Source organism: Alosa alosa, chromosome 21, assembly GCF_017589495.1.
Source record: "Alosa alosa isolate M-15738 ecotype Scorff River chromosome 21, AALO_Geno_1.1, whole genome shotgun sequence".
In the NCBI taxonomy this organism is placed as follows: Eukaryota; Metazoa; Chordata; class Actinopteri; order Clupeiformes; family Clupeidae; genus Alosa; species Alosa alosa.
Window position 1 is genome coordinate 15,403,630 of NC_063209.1, and position 20,616 is coordinate 15,424,245.

Below are 20,616 nucleotides of genomic sequence, written 5' to 3' on the forward strand. Positions count from 1 at the left end.
GATGTTGGTGGGGGAGGAGGGGGTTTTGGTGGTGGTTGCTGTGGTAGTTGCGGTGGTGGTGGTGGTGGGGGAGGAGGGGGATTTGGTGGTGGTTGCTGTGGTAGTTGCGGTGGTGATGTTGGTGGGGGAGGAGGGGGTTTTGGTGGTGGTTGCTGTGGTAGTTGTGGTGGTGATGTTGGTGGGGGAGGAGGGGGTTTTGGTGGTGGTGGTGGTTGCTGTGGTAGTTGCGGTGGTGATGTTGGTGGGGGAGGAGGGGTTTTGGTGGTGGTGGTGGTTGCTGTGGTAGTTGCAGTGGTGATGTTGGTGGTGGTGGTGGTGGTGGTGGTGGTGGGGAGGAGGGGGTTTTGGTGGTGGTGGTGGTTGCTGTGGTAGTTGCAGTGGTGGTGGTGGTGGTGTAATTGGCATAGGTGGCGCACAGGGTGCCCACCCACGCACTGGAACTCTCCTGACTGAGGAGGGAGAGAACGGGTGGGTTTGAGCAGACAGACGCCACGAAGTTGACCTGGTCGTAGTCCCAGCAGAAAGCCAGGAAGAAGGGGTCGGGCAGCACCACCGTCCAGCTGGCGTACTGGCAGTGGCGCGCCGGGTCGACGGCCGCGCTGTGGTTGGCACAATGCTGGAGCAGCCAGGTATTGTCCAGATTGGCTAAGAGGTTCTGCAGGACCACCTGGTCAGAGCAGACGTTCCGCGTGAAGTTCTCCGGGTCCTGGTCGGCGCAGAGAGCCAGGTCGGTCATATCGACAATGATGGCGTGTTTCCAGTCGGAGTAGCGACACGTCTGGGCGACAACGTCGACCCGCTCCTTCACGTCGACGCACACAGACGTGAGCCACTCGTTGAGCGGGTCGAGGGTCAGATGCTCAAACAGGTCCAGGTTGCAGCAGACGTTCTTCTGGAAGCCCAGCTGGTCCATCTGCCAACACAGGCCCACCACAGACGGGTCGATGGGGATGTGGTCCCACTGGGTGTAGTTGCACCACTGCAGGATGTCGATCTGCGGATCTGTGGGCGGCATCGGCGTGGGCGGCATCGGTGGGGGCGCAGTGTCGCAGAAGTCCCTCACCCACCTGTAGACAGCGTCTTTCAGCAGCTCGGCGAGAAAGGTGGCGTTGCCGCACACGCGCAGCCGGAAGACGAGCTCGTCATTCTGAATGCAGACGGAGAGCTTTTCGGCGGTGACCTGGGCCTCGACGTCCCACTGCCCGTACTGGCACGCCTCGGCCACCAGGGACACCAGGTCCACCTCCTCCGGCTGCTGTGTGCAGTTGGGCCTCAGCCAGGTGTTCTCTGGGTTGGAGAAGATCAGATTGAAGAAGTCCAGGCTGAAACCGCACAGCAGGGCCTTGAACTGGTCGTGCTCGAAGGTCCAGCAGAGGGTCACCATGGCCGGCTGGACGCTCTCGGGACCCCAGGTGTCGTAGGCGCAGTGTCGGCTGACCATGAAGTCCCGCGAGTTGTTGAAGCAGTAGCGCCACAGCCAGGTGTTTGTGGCGTCGGCCAGGAGGACGCTAAACACCTGGACGTTGTTGCAGACGCGCGGCACAAACTCCTCCTGGAAGTTCTCGGCGCACAGGGACACCACGCTCGGGTCCACAGCGCCAGATGCGGTCCAGTTCTCGTACACGCACAAGAGCTCTTTGAGACTGCGGTAGGACCGGGCCACGCGCCGGAGTGTGGTGGTGGTGGTGGTGGTGTTGCTGGAGGAGGAGGAGGAGGAGGAGGAAGAGGAGGACTCCTCCTGCGTCCCCAGCGTGTCTTCTGGGCTCAGGGCCTGCTGGCTGCAGGCGGCTTCATCCAGGAAGGGATCCAGCAGGGTGCGGACGGTGTGGCAGCTGTTCCTCCACACCTGCCTGACCTGCTGGGGGGAGAGCCAGCTCAGTGCCCTGCAGAGGGATGACAGCGTGGAGGGGGGCGTCTGCGGCAGCTCCGCACACAGCGTAGCGTTCAAGGGGGCCAGCTTGGTGCGCTCACAGCTCAGGAGGGGCTCGGAGGCATTTGCGTTGGCGGGCGCGCTGCGGCTGACCTGCTGTGGGCCCAGCTCGCACTCCGCTCCTGGGTAGCCACACAGCGGGAGCTCAGGGACAAAGAGCATGTCCAGGAGGGACTCCCCGAAAGACCAGTTCAGATTGTGCATCATACCCCTGAGGAGAACACATTAGGGAACACTTAGTTTACAGTCTCTCAGTTTACACACTATAGTAAACACTTCCATGCTGTAAAAAAATAATAATAATTTTATACATATTGTATAAACTGTAATACATATTAATTTATAAGACAGCAAATATTCGGCTGTTATACAAATCGCAGGCTGTAGCAAGACAAAAGAAAAATTATTTATGTTTTTAGCTTACCACATCAGGAGCTGTTTTAAATCACCTATGTACAGAGAAGATAAAAGTTACTTAGAGACAACGGTCATCTGATTTATACAACAAATGAACACTGGCTATAATGATTATTTCTTAAATTATATATTCTGATAATATAATATGAAAAAAGCACCTTGGTGACACTGCACTCTTTGGTCCAAGGCCGGGATTTCGATACCCAGTTGCAAAGCAATTTTTATAAAATCCATCGGTGTTTGTAGAAACGTCACCATGAAGCCAGAGACATAAGAAACTATAGATGGTATGGTCAGATCAATTAACTTGTTCCATGACGAAATAAAGTTATTAGTTGCATTTAAGGGAATATTGAGCAAAGCAGTGACCAGCATGTCCTCAAATGCATTAATCTGATTGAGTGTAGCGTCTTCGACTTGAAGGTACGATGAAAAAAATCTGGTACTTGAAATGGATTTCGATAGTGGACACGTTTGACTTCGAGCTGAAGCCACGAACGAGCGCAGTGGTCCCTGTGACGCACTGATTACTATCCGTGTCAATTCGGCCTCAAGGCCGCAGTCTGTTCTCTCAGATAAGATACATACCAGACTACCAGGTAACTCGTTCAGGAATCTTTCTCTCAGAAGAGGTTGCGAGATGGCAAAAATGTTACTTAAGATATCGAAATAGATGCTGTAGCTACTTTGCCCAGGCGCGGAGCGCGCGTCACCGGTCCCGGTGGTTTCGGCTTTGAATAAATCGGAGGGTACTCCTCTTGCAGTGTATTCTTGATCACCATTTCCACCGGATAAATCAAGCATTTCCTTTAGTAAATTTCCTAGAGTCTCTTCAAACTGTTTATCACTTTCTGACCGTGTGTCCACTTTTCTTTTTATGGTGCGTGTTCCTGAGTTTGAGCGGCGCATGTTATCACAGCGCACGACCCCTACAAATGAAAACAAAATCAAATAAATAAACTTTACATCTTAAGTTAAAGAATGTTTATTAAAACTAAATACAGAACGAAACGCTTACCTAAGATGCATAAGGTGACGACTGTCAAATTACTCAGGCGCATCTTGCCAGTTGGAAACTCCCGACACTGCTAAATTCTCGGTGGTTGTCCAGAAGAGTACAACACTTTCAAAATATCCGGATAAGCTGAATTTTTAACACTATGCTTTCCAAACATGCTTTGCAGGAAATGTGTAGTTACTTCAGTAAAAAACAATACTGAATACATAGATACCCTTTACTCCATTCTTTGGAACCTGCTAATAGTGGCTTACCTGCAGAGCCACCAATCAAATGGACTTCTCGTGCCCATTGAAGAGATGGGTGACTGCTCTTACACCAAAAGGTGGACATTTCCACCGCCCTGTCGTATCTATCACGGCTCCCGTGTCCGCTTGACACTCTACCCTGGGAGAAGACCTAATTAAAGGACAACACTAGAAACGAGGTGCGAAGGATTGGCTGTGAACTACAACGAACGGATTTCTACCCTAAGGTGGCCGGGCGACGGAATGAAAATTTAATACTGTGTTGACCGTCGGCACTCCAAACGTTGCTGGTAACTGACACCTGCTTCTAGTCAACCAATGATATTTAAGGAGGTTGAACAAAGAGAGCGGAAAAGAGCATATTCTTGCAAGAACTAAAGCGAAGGTCCACATCTGGCAAAGATGATTGAGGCGCTGTGCGCTAAGGCAAACACTAGACACGTTTACGCACCTAGATTCGTGTATGGAGACGCAGACGACCATTGGTCCATTTGTGTTATGCATTGGAGTTATACTTCAATGTGAATAATATTCGTAAACAAACATAATCCTCCTGACAAAACCAGTTAATTCTTAATTAGGCCTTTTTTATGTGTTCAACATTGTACAGAACATGCACTACTTCCACTGTCAACCCCAGAAATAATGTAGACCTAGCCTACAGAAACTATGTGCTAAAATGTTCCCAAACTAAATATGACTCACCAAACTCACTAGGCCCTACAAACATTTCAAAAGAACACAGGAAATAAATCAATTCTGAAACCGTTCTTTTTTCTGCAGAAAAAGTGCCAGGATTAAAATTTAATGAAGGACTTTCCCACAAAACAGGCTTATGTTTTTCTACATGCTAAAGATTTGTCCTCTACAACAGTGCCCTAACTAAACGTCCATACACAGACAATACAGTAAGAAAAAAACAAACAAAAAAACACTCCATCTCTTGTAAAGTTAAATCTTCATTAATACATTTAAAAAGTAGATATGACATGCCTTTTGAAATCAAAAATACAAAAAGTTTTCCTTATTTTAAGGATTTTTTTCTTACATGAAGCTGTATGTATTTTCGTACAATATAACTCCATTGTACAATAAAAATGGTAATGCACATAAAATGAACTGGTTGTACATGTTCAAATCCCTCCAACACCACTTTCTTCTATATATTTTTTTAAGCATTACTCTGCTACTGCTTAGACAATTGTACAAAATAAGCTCTCTTGGTAAGAAAAGTGCCTGGGTTTTAGTAGGGGTGAGTTGCACCCATATCTTCTCCTATTTTGGGGGACAATTTAGAATTGGGGGATGCTGGCTACAGGGCTTGGCTCTCACACATTTGCATAATCTCGTCATGATCATTATTAGTTGCCCAACGTCCTCGCAGAAGAGGATACTGGGTGGTCAGGGCTGATGGTGGAGCCAGTCCTGTGTAGTTTTTGTCTCTCTTTCTCTCCCCCCCCCCCCCCCCCCACATGGACAACATAGCTTTCCATGTATGGCGCAGTGAAGGTTTTTTTGCAGTCTTTACACATGAAAGAATGGAGGGGAAGCCTGCATTCCAAACCGGGATCCTTGGGACCGAGCTGTCTGTTGATCTTCTGACTCAGTGAGGGCTTTGCTTTGGCCGAGGCAGGAGGTAGATCCAGGGGACCACTCCTGCCGTTGCTCAGCAACGGTGTTCTGGAACCCTGGAATACCCAAACTAGTCGTGGAAGTTCCATAGACGTCCACCCTCTGCTAGTATGCATTTTTAACCAACTTTACAGATACAAGTTACAAAAAAATAAAAGGAAAATTAAAATATATATAAAGTTAATATGACAAGATAAAAACATACATGTAACAAGTTCATCTTTGTCCATGAGGGGACATACATGGTGTAAGGGACAGCTGCCCTAACAACTCTGTCCACTCCCTCAACGCCTGAGCAAATCCTCCCAACAATGTAGGCCAGGGCTCTTGGAGACACAGGAGACGGTGGGCTGTGAGCCGCCAAAGAGGAGGAGGACTAGAATGGCACCATGAACATGATTCTACTCAGAACAGGCGGAGGAGACGAGCGTAAGGCCCATCACTACACACACAGGCAAGGCAGTGCGAAGAGAGAGAGCGAGACAGACAGAGAGACAGAGAGAGAGAGAGAGAGAGAGAGAGAGAGAGAGAGAGAGAGAGAGAGAGAGAGAGAGAGAGAGAGAGAGAGAGAGAGAGAGAGAGAGAGAGAGAGAAGCTACAACAGGTACACATCTGTTTTTCTTTTTCCCCCTCTTTGTACAAAGGACAAAGGTCTGTTTGCCATAAAGTGTCCATGGCCCTGGAGATGGTGAGGGGGTCAGGAGTGGAAACCTCATATAAAGTGGTCTTTTTTTCCCGCCTCCTTAACATGTGTGTTTAACCGTTTTCTCTCCCTCAGACCCACAAAGTTGACCAGAGTCGCACATTCAATCAAGAAGATGCTTAGCACAATACTTTCAACTGCATTATTTTTTTTGTATAAACCAAGGCATTTAACATTAACATGTAAGTCCACAGAATAAGATCCATTAAAAAAAAATACAAAAATAAAATAAAAACAGAACTACGAGAGGCAGCTTTTAAACCGCCGTCATGAGTTTGACCACGGTGATCTAGTTTTGACCACTCAAGCAAGTCGCTCTTGCGATGTGTTCGGCTACATACAAGGTCCGACGCCCTTTGGAGGGACCAGAATACTCCCAACCATTTAACACCAGAGGGCTGCGCTACGAAACGAGGTTACCTGCTTATCCAGGTAACTTCAGGTGTAACCACTGGGGTGTATATGTGTGTGTGTGTGTGTGTGTGTGTGTGTGTGTGTGTATATATATATATCATATCAAGGTAACTTAAAAAACACTTCACTTTTGAAACCATGGCTACTATCAATCCAGTGTTTTTGGTTTTTTAGAGATCAGAGATAAGCCGGCCACCTCACTTCGTAGCACACCCCGCGAGTGAGGCTGTGGTGATGGCGAAGGGGAGAGAGGAACAGACTGGGAGAGACAGAACCAGACATGGAGAACGACAGTGAAAGAGAGGAAACCGGATGAGCAAGAGGAGGGAGAGAGAGGATGTGGGAGAGAAAAGGGAAAGGTGTGCTACATAGGTGTTCAGCGGATTTATACACCTCCTTCTGCTGCAAAACTATGGGGGTGGGCCAGTCAGATCTCCCTTTCATATGCCTACAGCCGGATTACACCGGGTGCACAAGTGAACCGCTCCGTTCGCTGGAGCGCTTTCCGTGCTGTCGTCACGTCTGGTGTAGCCAGTTTCCACTGATTACAGTGGAACACCTCAGCTCCCTGTCTGGTGCAGCCTGCCTGGTAGAGATCTATCACACACTGGGCCAAGTCCAAGGACCACATTCAGGAGGACTAACAACCGTTGAGCCATTTTTACACCATCACCTCTACACATCACTGCCATTATTACTATCGTTACAATTACATCAACAAGATCAGAAAAGATGACTTGGCCAAATGGCCGGGCAATTCATTAATCTCTTTAGTGGAGATTTAAGGGAGGGTTAATATACAAGAAGGAAAAACCTCAGAGGTCGTTCTGTTCACAATTAACTAACAAAATCAATTTTATAAATTTGACTTCATTCGTTGTTAAAAAAAAAATTATATATATATATATATAATAATAATAATAATAATAATAATAATAATAATATAATAATGGGATGGTTTAAACACATACAATCTTTAACCCTGTCAACAAATTTGCTACTTCAGAGCCAGACAAGCACAGCTCTCTGTTAATGTTAAGTCTCTCATTCTTTTCTCTTAAAAGAAAGACAGAGTCCTCTTGTGCAACCATCAGCAGACACACTGTAGGCTAACAGATGGAAGGAAAACAACGACGCTAGAATACATGGAGCTTCAACACTGACCAGGACACAAGAATACCATACATGTAAATGAAACAGTTACAGGAATGCATTATACGATGCTGGGGGGAGGGGGGCAGTTTCAAATTACTATCAACAGAACCATTACAAGAATAAAGGCTGTTTTCACTTTCTCTCTCGCTTTTTCTCACTCACACACATACTACTCTCTCTCACACACACTCATATACACACACACACACACACACACACATAGGTGTTCCTTTGCAGTACTGGCCATTCCTGTTGAAAGTGGGGTGTTGCTGGAGAGGCATGGCAGGCCATGCGAGGAGAAGAGCTTGGGAGAGAAGAGGCGGCGTCCACGTTCTTCTCCTCCAGCTCTCCCTCCAGACCTTTACACATTCACTTCATCCAAACCTCTGATGGGGTGAAGGGGATTGTGGGAAAATGAGTTTTCCTTCCTCTGACTGACTGCATTTATACAGGTCAATGGGAGGAAAGTGGGAGGGGTGTAACCCCATCAATCAATCAATCAAGTCACTAAGTTAACAGCGTGTTGACACAAAATTCTCTTTTTGTTACTTTCAAATGCGTTCTGTTTTAAAAACAAATGAGGGACTACAAAAAAAAATTAAAAAACAGTAAAATTTCAACAGCAACGGCAACGCTGTGGTCGGAATCCAGAATCGGTTTGCTTTTTTTTTTTTTTATGTTTGTTTCCTTTGTACAGGTCTGTTGTGGTTAGAGTTGTTTGTTTGTGTTTATTACTTCGTGTCCGTCAGAGAGGGTCCGTTAGAGGCAGGGGTTTTAGTCCGGTGGGAGCAGGTCGTGGAGACGGAATCGCTCCCTTACGTGGGGTCGTACATCCTCATTCTGCTCCAAAACACCACGGAAGGAGAGAGAGGAAACACATGGAGGTTAGGGGTGAGAAGAAGGAGGGAGAGAGAGGGGAGAGAGAGAGGAGAGAGAGAGAGAGAGAGAGAGAGAGAGAGAGAGAGAGATGCATGTTTTATTAACAGGGAACTCACAGGATGTGCATATTCAATAAAATACCAAACAGACATAAAATGTGGCTTTTGGGACATTAAAAAACAGGGTAAGCTATTTTTTTGGCTTCTGTGTGTGGAAAGCCACACTTGAGTACACTCACCAGCTCAACTAGTTTCTCCAAGAAAGGGACCAACTTCTGAAGCTCGCAGTCATTTCTGTCCATGAACCAACTCTCGATTGGGATGCCATTAGACAGCTGTTGGGAGTGCAGACACACACAGACACACAAACACACACACACACAAACAGATTGAGAAACAAGACAAAACACAGTAATGCATGCTTTTGCCTATTTCTAAAGATAGTAAATACAAATACCACACTTGTTTTTATTAACTGGATTAGATGGATTCTAAATAACCATACATAATGTACAGTCAGCTGCTACTGCAGAATAGACCTAACAGGCTGAACCTCCCATAACCTGCAGGCATTTAGTAAGGGTAAATGGATGACACGGTGGTCTGTTAACAGAAATGAATGCACGGTCGAGGTTGTAAAACGGCCCTGAAAGGAAGCAGAGGAAGTGCATTCATTTCTTTGAACAGACCACCTTGGAGTCCATTATCCCGCTTATTCCACTGTCGCCACTTGCTGTGTGTTAATTTCCTGTTATAATTTAAACGTTTTAAATCGCTAAAACTGTCTTGTTTGTAGAAATACTTTTTTCAGACACATATCAACTAATTTCTCTACTTGGAGGACAAACTACCGTTACTAGTTCTAAATGGATGGTTGCTACGGCCAAAGGCCAGTCGTTAGTTCTATCTCTCCCGTTATCAAGCGGGCATATCCCAGGATTCTGATTAACTTTAGCTTTAAAACATCGCTATTTTACTTAGCCTACTGCCATCCAACTAGCTAAAAGCCACCTCCGTCATATGCTAAATGTTGCTATGTTCTGAACGTCTGAATTTTACAGCTTGGATGCAACGTGACAGTTCATTTAAACTGCACAACGAGTTCGGCGAATTAATATACAAGTGTGATACGGACAAAATCCACTTCATATGTTAATGGTTGTTCTAAATTACGCAGGACAATGGGAATTTCGACCAAGCAGTGGAATAATATCGACTACTGACTGCCTGATAATCTTCTTATTAGCCACCTCACCATCCACCTAAACACATCAATACAATTACATTTTAGCAGATTAAAGATTAATAGCACAATTAATTTGAAGCAATTTTGGCCATCGAGATGTGTCATAAGGCTAGATGAATCTAAGCTTAGGGCTACTACACAGTATAATGTGTGTAAGTTGCCAAACGAGTAGGACAAGGAGATGTATAGCTTATGGAAACTTTTAAAATCGGCCCCATTTACAATAAACGCCAGGAAAGTTTATAACGCAACACAAGTCACATTAACGCTTTTTGGGTGCACAAAAGGAATGGGCGGGAGGAGAGAGAGAGAAGCGATTTGTGGAGCCAAGTTTGAGTCTGCTTGGTCACCTGGTAAGCGAAGGCCTGCGGGGAGTTATCGATGATGATGGTCTTGGACAGGTCCCTCCCAAGGATGTTCAGGTCTTTGATGTAGTTCCCCTGCACGCACACACAGTGCTCCCGAAACAACCTGTGCCTGCCAGGACGAGAGAGAGAGAGAGAGAGAGAGAGAGAGAGAGAGAGAGAGAGAGAGAGAGAGAGAGAGAGAGAGAGAAGAGAGAAAGAGAGAAAGAGAGAGAGAGAGAGAGAGAAAGAGAGAGAAAGAGAGAGAAAGAGAGAGAGAGAGAAAGAGAGAGAGAGAGAGAGATGAATAAATGAAACACTGGGGAAGGGACAATCTGAATCTACAGCAACAACCAAGAGGGAAAGAGAACTGAGGACTGGGAATGAACAGCAGCGGAATGGCACTGAATTACTTCACTAATTGCAATTCAGTCCTGCGGTCAGGTTCAGCAGAATGGCATTGAATTACTTTATTATTGCGATCCAGTCCTGTCAGGTTCAGCAGATTTTTTTCAAGGTGTTGTTCAGTTAAAATGAGGCAACTGGATTATTACTCTCTCACTGCCAGCTCTACTGCATACACTAAAATAACATAACTGTTTCTGTTCTTTTGGGGAAATGATTAGTAATTTACCTTCAATCATTAATATCAACTCCTCACAATGGCACCACGGATCAGTTTATTCTATACATCCTTATACAAATATGTGCACAGGCAGTCCATATGTATTGACTGAGATAGGCCTCATTAGAGGATCAATAAAACCACAAAAAAAGAGCTTAGGAGAGGACGAGACAGAGGAGGGAAACATGGAGAAACACAATCAATCAGCACAAATCTTAGGAAGGAGATGAATAATTCACACAGAGCATGGAGCAGGACACCCTGAAAACACATGGACCCGTCATGAGGATCCTACTCTCTCTCACACACACACACACACACACACACTTATCATTCTCACACTCTGGACTGTAACATCATCCCCTGTAGCAGGAACATAAAAGGCCAAAGGTGGGGCAGGTTCAGGTTACCCTGAGACTGACTGACACACACGGTCCAGGATCGGGTCAATGCCATCTGAAAAAACCTCGCAGTTTAGTCAGGACTTGCTGAGTGACAAGGCGGCAGCAAGGGGCCTGGGTGGTGGGGAGCGTTTGACCCCCTGTGGAGGTCGGCATCTGGAGGAGAAGAGAGGAGAGGAGAACTACTAACCTAACCAGCTGTTTCTTGGGGTCGAGGATGTTGAGCAGCTTGTCTGCGTACACCTTCTTAGAGGCTGTGAAGAGGATGATCTACGGGAGACAGAACGCACATGAATAATTGGCACATATGGGATGATACAGGGATAAGATACTTTGGGGCAGTAGTGGCCACAGCTGAAGTGCCCTTGAGCAAGGCACCTAACCCCTCACTGCTCCCCGAGCACTGCTGTTGTAGCAGGCAGCTCACTGCGCAGCGATTAGTGTGTGCTTCACCTCACTGTGTGTTCACTGTGTGCTGTGTGTGTTTCACTAATTCACGGATTGGGTTAAATGCAGAGACCAAATTTCCCTCACAGGATCAAAAGAGTATAAATACTTATACTTCAGATGCAGGGCTTAGAGGAAAGGAACCTTTCTGTGCCTGAAGGTTTGAGAACGTATCAAAGCTGTTTGCATTTAATCATTTTCAAATCTTATACAGCCTGGCCCATGCACAGTGCCTGAGAACGTTAAGCCCCAAGACAATACAATACAAAAATGTGCAACACATACAAAACAAAAATCAGTCAAACAAAAAGATGAAACAAACGAAACAAACAAACAAGCAAAGGGCGTTGTGGAGTGAGTAAAGGCAGTGAGAGGAAACCTCACCTCATAAATCTGTGACATCCTCTCCAGGAACTCCCGAAAGAACGGCCTCAACCGCACATACACCTGTGATCAGACAACACAAAACACACACACCTCAACGTCTCCTCAACAGCACCGTCCACTCTTTCTCCTCCAGATTCCACATTCCTAGAACTCTAGCCCTGTACACCCTGAGGACACGTTCACACCACAGAGAACTCACATTTATTCTCCGAAGCAGATCCGCTTTGTAATTTCTGCACAGATGTCACCAGGAGGGACTTCCAAGAATAGCCACTGTTATTGGCTACAGTCCTTATCAGGCAATCTAAATGCTTAGCCGTATCAATCTCAATAGTCTGAACTATGATGACCATTGATGAATTACCAATGGGAGTAACGGAGATGAGCTCAAGGTCATCCAGAGGGATGGGATGGGGAGTTCATGCAGTGCCATCACCCTCTAGTGGCCACAAGAGGAATGTGTGCCCAGCCTGAGCGAGAAGTTTACATTGTGTGTGTGTGTGTGTGTGTGTGTGTGTGTGTGTGTGTGTGTGTGTGTGTGTGTGTACCTGGTATATAACGTCTTGGAAGAGGACAGGGAAGGTAAGTGCTGCGTCTTCCAGCTCGTTTAGGCTACAATGTACTAGCGTCTCATCCTGCAGAGAAAACAAGGGGCAAAAACACAGTATGTTACACACACACACCTCCATGTTATATCTAGGAACAGGCATACTTGAATGAATGCCTGTTTGCTAAGCTCTGACAGAATACACATGTATTTTACACTCCCACCCACCACATAACTACACCGTACGTCACATCTACACACACACACACACACCGTAATAAATCTGTCTGCCAGGACATCACTGCTTAAATTTAGCCCCATGTCATAATTCTGGGTATCTCTGGCACAGAGTCAACTAGGCAAAAAGTGAAGGAACGTCATTATTACGAGGAAAGGAAGTACTCAAAGGGGAGACATCGTAAATTACTTCTACAACAGCTATTTATACAAGGACGGATCAAAGACTGTTGTGAAAAATCTAAATTCCGCAGGGGCTGAGGACAGTGACTGAGCTACTTTCCCATTCATAAAGTTGAGCATAACACAGCCTTACACTTACTGGCTGTGGGAGGAGGTCCAAAACAACAGAATTAGCCAAACAGGGAAGGAAGAAGGGAGGGATGGAGGGAAGAAAGGAAGGAGCAGAGTGAGAGAAAGGGAAGATTACAGCTTCAAGGAGACAGCACAGCACTACATGGCCCCAGAGTGTTGTACAGGCCGCGGACAAATCAACCCAACCAGGCCCAACCCAACTCAACCAGACCCAACCCAACCCAACCACCCAGAACCAATCCAACCAGTCCCAGCCCAGCCCAGGTGAAGGCCCCGGTTCCCTCACCAAGTCGAGCACCAGGGAGAACTCGGGAGTGCTGCGGGTCTTGAGAGGCAGAGCCGGCTTACGCGTCAGTTGCTCCTCAGTCAGAGGGGGCACATGCTTAATGAAGAAATACCTACAGAGGACACACGCACACACAGGTGTGATACACACACACACAAACACAGGTGATGCATGCTGTAGACATACACATAAAGACAAGCACGGGATGTCTGTTCACACACCAAATACATACAGACAAAGGTGCACTCCTACATACACTGGACTATAAGGACAGATATAAATCAGCATGATCAACTTGTTATCTACTGTTATTCTCCAATTCTTATGATTTACTCAAGCAGTGTGAATGAATAAAGTGTGTGTGTGTGTGTTTGCATGTACGCGCATCAGGCTTGCTGTGTACTCACGGGTCAAAGACCTCCCAGTCCTCCTCATAGGAAGCCTCTGGTGGGACGGTGGCAGGGACCTCCACGTAGGCCACCTCCGGGACTGTGTCTGGGGCTGAAGGGGAAGAGTGAGAGGGAGGGAGAGGAAGAGTCAAAAAAGGAGGAAAGGAGGAAAAAAAGAGAGATGGAAGAGAAAAGAAAATATGTGGAAGAGAGGAGATTGAGATTAGCGTCGGAATAGGGTGATAGACGATGTATTAAGACCCAGCATGCTCAGTCTGTGCCATAGATCATCATGGTCTGAGTAGCTCCTTGTCAGCGGCAAGGATGTGCATTTGTCAAACTAGCAGCCTGAGTATTGGACAGTGAAAAAGTAGAGATCCAACACATTAATTCAAAACAGTGGAGAGTTAGCTTGCTAGCTTGCTTTCGTTAGATAGTTGGCTCACAACATTTCACGTGTTTTGGAATTACAATAACGGCTTTTTTTAAAGAATGTCCACGGTCTTTCTAGCTTGTTAACACAAAATCCAAGCATAAGAAAAGGCAAACAAGTGTTGTTTATCTGCAAATATGGCTGCTTTGGACCACCTACAGAACTCCGGGTGCCATCTAACTTCCAGTGAAGTGATGTAGCTATGTTCACCAGCTCCCTACACACTGTGCAGTTCACTTTGGACTAAACACAGTCGCTCCCTACTGAATGGAATATCACTTAACATGGCTGAACACTCTGACACTTTGTAGTCCACTACGAGGCGATCGGAATGCACCCATGGACTCACAAAAGCCACAATTGCTCCCCAAGGACTGAAATTGCCCTACTGTGGGGCTTCTCACCTGTGAGGGGGGGCAAGTCCGTGTCTACGGCGATTTCGGCCTCCTCTGGGGGCTCGTCTGCGGGGGGTGGGGGCCGGAGGGGGGTTGGATGCAGGGCGGCGGGGGCGGGTGCCGGGGCGGGAGGGAGGGGTAGAGGATCGGGACGACCTCGGGGAGGTATGCTTGCGGTGCTGGTGGGGTCTCAGCCCTGCTCCATGTCCAGGGCCTTCACGATCTCCTCCGCTTCCACCGCCTGGTCTGGGGAGTCAGAGCCAGACGTGCCTGAGAGAGGAGAGGAGAGGGGGGAGGATGAGAGAGGAGAGGGGGGAGGAGGAGGGAGAGGAGAGGAGAGGAAAGGAGAGGAGAGGAGAGGAGAGGAGAGGGGGGAGGATGAGCGAGAGGAGAGGAGAGGAGAGGGGGGGAGGAGGAGCGAGAGGAGAGGGAGGAGAGGAGAGGAGAGGAGAGGGGGGAGGATGAGCGAGAGGAGAGGAGAGGGGGGAGAATGAGAGAGAGGAGAGGGGGAGGATGAGTGAGAGGAGGGGGGGAGGAAAGAGAGGAGAGGAGAGGGAAGAAGGAGGAGAGGGAGGATGGGAGAATAGAAGGAGGAGGCGGTGGAGGGAAAGAACAGTGAGAGGGGGTAAACACAGGTACACAGAATAATTGTACATTATCGAAGTAGCTACGGTTCATTTTTGGTTGTTGCCCGTCACTGAAATAGCAGTGTTTCCCCATACATTGACTAATCTGTGGCGGGGCGCCACAAAATAAAAATCGGCCGCCACAGATTAATATTCTTTGTTTAATTTAATTTGATTTAAACTAAATATAAGGCCAAATCCTTGCATTGCCGTTGAGCTGCGCTTTTTACGCACACAGCCTTTCCTTGCCCTGCCCCGCTCTCTCTCGTAGCCCGCTGCCACTCCTCTGCATGTGCATTTAACAAAATATTCACGATTGTTGAAGGATTGTTGTTGCCACAAAGAAGCATTGCATAGAAGACGTCTGGCAAAATTGCTATTAAATCAAGCTTAGCATCATTGACCATGCTGCATAAATTTGTTCAAAACTGCTGCATTGAAGTGAATTCTGCTAAGGTCTTATCACAACATACTAGGCTACATTGAAGAGACTAAACTAAGTTAAGTTATGAAATCAAGCAGTATCTCAAAGCTAACGTTAGTAACGTAAGAATACTGTTTGGATGTCGAATTTAGCATAGCCTACTTACAGCTGCTTGTCAATTTCGTTGAAGGGCTCATTTTATTGACTCTGACACTGAATGTTTGCAAAATCCCGATGTAAATGGAAAAGTGTTTTCCAAAATTCAAAAGTGCTTGTCCCAAGGAGAAGTAAGTGAACCTTTATTTTAACTATGTAGAAAACGTTATAAATTGCACCCACACATCAGCAGCCTTTCAACTGTGTTACAATTGCAAGGGTTCCAGGCACTCAATTAGACCTATACACTACCAAGACGATCTTAATAAACCCCCCCCAGTGTGGGAAACACTGAATAGGGTATGAGGTGATGCTCCATCTCTTTCATTCTCTCTCTCTCTTTTTCACCCCCCCCCCCCCTCTCTGGGTGGTGGGACTCACCGTTCTTGTTTGCTGGTGAGAAGTAGTTGAAGACAGGGGAGAAGATGGTGTCCAGGAGGGTGGTGCGGGGCGGACTGGTGACCGTGTCGCCCGCCTCCTCCAGTTTCCCATTCGGCTTAGAGCCTTTACTCGTGTCATGGTTTGTTGCTTCTGAAAGTACACACACACACACACACACACACACACACACACACACACACACACACACACACACACACACACACACACACACACACACACACACACACACACACACACACACACACACACTTTTCACCATCACTTAGCAAAGTTAGAGCAGGAGTACATTTATGAACACAGCATTTCCCTCAGGATCCATTAAGCATCATTCATTCATTGTCTTTTGACGGAGGATGTCTACGCCTTCCCTCGTCGATGCCTTCCCTCCGTCAGTCTTCTTGACACACTCAACAATCCAGCCCATAATATTTTATCGGTATAACGCTGACGCTGCGCATCTGCTCGGCCGTGAAAGGAAGCCCTTTTGGCACTAGGCTGCCATTGACGTCAGAATAAAGCGAGTTAGCGGCCGTAAACGGCGAGACGCACACTGGACTCTTTATGCTACCCAGCATCCCTCTCTGGCCACTGGCACGTGTCCAAGCGACCGCTGGACCACGAGAAACGCATCACACTTCAGCATTACACCTCGTCGTTTCGCCTCGGCTGAGCAGTGCTCTGCAGCTCTCCACCCCTGCACCCAGCCCGAGAGAGAGACGAGAGGGAGTTCAGCAGCTGTGGTTGCTCCAGATCCATTTATTCAATCACAGATAAATGGAGTTTAACAGTCCTCAGGCTTCCTTCAGGGAGAAGTCCGTCACTAACAGAGCCACGCAAAAAGACTCTAGAGATCTTAGACTTTTAAGATGGATGGAACTTTAATTTTATCCCAACAGTTTCAAGTAGCGTAGTGGTTAAGGAGATAGGCTAGCATGCATTAACATGAAACATTGTGGGTTCAATTCCCAGCTTCCACCTTTGTGCCCTTGAGCAAGGCACTGAACCCCTAGTTGCTCAGGGGAGAATGGCCCTAAAAAAGTCTAATTGGATGTGGATGTGTGTGTGTGTGTGTGTGGTCTGAGACTCACCTCCGTTGACGGAGCCTCTCCTTCGCACCCTGGTGATGCTCTTCTTTGGCAGGTTGCCCGTCTGCGGCGTGGACGTGATGAGGTCACAGCTCAGGCGACTTCTCTTGGCCGGGTTCTCATGCTCGACCTGCAGAACAAAATCCCATAATAGAACCTTAGAGCTCTTGGAACATAGCTTAGTGCTAGTGCTCGTAGAACATCTCATCTGCAAGGAGGATGGTAGAGAAAGTGCCATCCATAAGTACTGCATTGACAATGGCGACAATCTAGATGTTTTATCTGTAGTGTAACAAAGTGCCTTTCACATCAAGAACGATAACTACAATGATAACAACAAAAAGTATCACACTAGCTAATATGAATGATAATGTCCTAACTATAACAATGACATGAACGATTTCGTTGGGGACACTTTCAGTTATTATAGTTAACATTCTTGGTGTCAACGGCCCTTAACTCATTGAGTGCAAAAACGTAATATTACGTTTTTCCTTCCCATGCGTTGAGTGCCAAAAACTTAATATTACGTTTTTAGCTTTTTTTACGAATTACGAAACTAGACACTCTAACACACCTTATATGTGATTTTGGGAACTCCGTGATGAATGGAAATTAAATATATGACGATCGAAAACTCTGTGCTGTGGCTGTACAAAAGATTGCTGGCACTCTAGGACAAAGCTTCCGAAAACAGCTTGGCATTCAATGAGTTAAAAGTATCCATATCAAGTGTGTGAGTAGAACTGGAAGTGTTTTCCCCAAGGTCATATACATACTCCATGTCCCCTTGTATTGACAATTATAGTCAATATATAGTTTAATATTAGCCTGGGTGTTCCCATGCTGCCTTGCGCGCGATTTGATTCACGCTGCTAAGGCAGCCTGGAGACCATGGAGCAATTTTAGCCTGAGATAGGGAACCAATCACAGAACAGCGGGGAAAGCAAGACGATGATGAGCTATGCACAGACGCATTTGATAGACATCCGTGGCACCCAATAAACGGATCTGGGCATTTTTTTCAAATACGAGAAAATGAACGTTTGGTTCCCAGACCACGTCTCATTGAGAAGTGGTGGCGCTAGCCAGGCTAGTTTAATATTATGCATTTCCACATTCACTTCTTCCAGTGAACTGCATTCACATTATGTCTTTGAATGGCTGCTTTACACCAGCAAGATGGGTAATAAAGAGACTAAATGAGCCTCCCTGACTCCATGAGTGAGTCAAATAGAATGAATCTACGGAGGGATAAATATTGAATTCAGACTTATAAAATAATACAGCTCTGCCCCACAAGTATTCCTCTGTTACCATCACATTTGAGACTGACTCTGTACTAGGGATGCAGCAATTCATTGATTGGTCGTAATCTATTAAATTAACCTACAACTATTTTAGTAATCGGTTCATCGTCTTTTTTTTTTTTTTAAAGAAAATACCACAAAATTCTCTGATTGCATTTTCTACAACTTACATGTCCAACTTTACGTAGTCCTCTATGACTTAACAAAAATGTCTTTGCCGTGTGGACAACATAAGGCATTTGAGGAAATAATCTTGGGCTTTGGGAAACACTGACCAGCATTGTTGTCATCATTTTCTGTCATTTTAATTGACAGTCATCAATCTGTCAATTGAGAAAATAAAATCGATAGATTAATTAACTATAACAATAAATAATGATGATAATAAATAAAAAAAATAATAAAAAAATGTTAGCACAGCAGCCCAATCCTGTTGTACAGTGCCAAGCAACGCCTGGAGATGTTGTCAATATGAACTCTTAAGCTGCCATTACTGTTTCCACCACTACTACTACTACTACTGCAACAACTGCATTAGTGTCCATTTACAGAGGATTTAAGATCTCCGGTGTGTGTGTGTGTGTGTGTGTGTGTGTGTGTGTGTGTGTGTGTGTGTGTGTGTGTGTTAGGAAGAGGGAGAGAGAGCAGGCTGGGTTGTGTGCCAGCCTGATATGAGACGGTGCGGCTGAAGCTACTCGCTGGAATGCGTCCATGCAATCAGGCCGAGCGACGCAAGAACAAAAGGCGGCCTTCTGCTGTAAACTTTCCCTTAATGCCGTGTTGTCACCGAGTTGATTAAAACCATGCTGCTCTGCTACTCGCTACGCTGGACCGTGCTGGACTACGCTGTTTGCAAGGCTCCACCGGGGCACAGATGGGCCTCCTTAAAGGTGCAGTCCGCCATCCTAAACCCAGTACACTTTCTTCTGAGCCAAATCCTGCAGATCACTAATCTCTAAACTCTAGCTGTCCATAGTGGTTTGCACGTTCAAGCTCATGTTCTTACACGGTTCTCCTGACATTGTAACCGGAATGCAAAGAGGCTTGGACTCTATTCCAGCTCATCAACACTGCTTGAGGAGCACAGAAGGCAGGGATTATCAACTACATTCAAAATCACACGCAACACCTTTAATTGTCTTGCCTCTGGCATATAGACCCTTTCAAGGGAGTTCCATTATCAGCATCATGGTTGGCGCCTCAAGGCTTCCGTTTTAACATTCCATATGTTATCTTAATGCAGAGGAAGTAGATTGGGAACCAAATAGAATGTTCAAGCATTGTTTTTGTTTTTATTGTTGAAAGGGTCTATAGCTATGGCAAAACTGGACATCTTACTATGAGACACGTCACCTCCGAGGCTCGGGCATTATTCAACTCTGTTTACCAAACAGAAAATCAACCTCAGCTATTCCACAGCTTCAAAGTCCACAGGCAGCTGGCTGCATGCTTGCTCAGGCCTTTGCTACCTAGTGCCATTATGCAGACGAGCGCTCTAGAACCCGCAGCTAAAATTAGAATGCCGCCAACCTTCTCAGACAAGTGGCTGCATTCCGCCGCTCAGTTCTGGGGGTGGAACACGACACCAGCTCCTGACAAACTCTGAATTTACATCTTAAATCTGGAGGTGCAAGCTAAATTAAGGACTGACCAGAGGCTGGGGAGTGGGCAGTGTGTAAGTCTGTCTGTTCTAGAAAAGTAGACCGTATAGATTTGGATGAGGTTTTGCTAAATTTCTTCACCTATGAGGTTAATACACAGGGCAAGTTAATATGGTATTAATGTGGTTTTGTTTTTTTGACTTGCATAAAACACTGTTCTGCGGTTTATACACAATGCGGCTAATACACAGGAAATGTAAAATACATAGTATCGATATATTAAACAATATATAAACTTGTCACGCAGGACACCACTGAGTAATGATCCATACTGAAGCTGACACAGACCGAAGACAATATTCGGTTAAAATCAGTTACATAGGGAAGTAGTGTCCAGTGGGGAAAAGGATAAAGCAGGAATAAACTGAATACATCTACGGCTGTCATATATAAAAAAATATATAATTTGAATATAAGACTTACAGAGAAAACGTTACGCCTCACAAGGTGATGTAACATTACTGGGACAGCCAAGGCTTGCCAATTGAACATTACGTTCCATGAA

At 46.1% G+C, this 20,616-nt stretch overlaps 1 protein-coding gene across 1 annotated transcript in view; it reads right to left on the reverse strand.

Annotated features, from left to right (window-relative positions):
- Positions 1-4,919: 4,919 nt before the first annotated feature.
- The window catches only part of ctdspl2b (CTD (carboxy-terminal domain, RNA polymerase II, polypeptide A) small phosphatase like 2b), a 30,350-nt gene continuing 14,653 nt past the window's right edge, over positions 4,920-20,616 (reverse strand). Inside the window, 11 exon segments of the mRNA XM_048231772.1 lie at positions 4,920-8,357; positions 8,635-8,730; positions 9,992-10,118; positions 11,202-11,281; positions 11,843-11,905; positions 12,394-12,480; positions 13,231-13,342; positions 13,638-13,731; positions 14,457-14,717; positions 16,035-16,184; positions 17,144-17,270. Coding sequence (XP_048087729.1) covers positions 8,292-8,357; positions 8,635-8,730; positions 9,992-10,118; positions 11,202-11,281; positions 11,843-11,905; positions 12,394-12,480; positions 13,231-13,342; positions 13,638-13,731; positions 14,457-14,717; positions 16,035-16,184; positions 17,144-17,270 — 1,263 coding nt within the window. The 3' untranslated portion in view covers positions 4,920-8,291.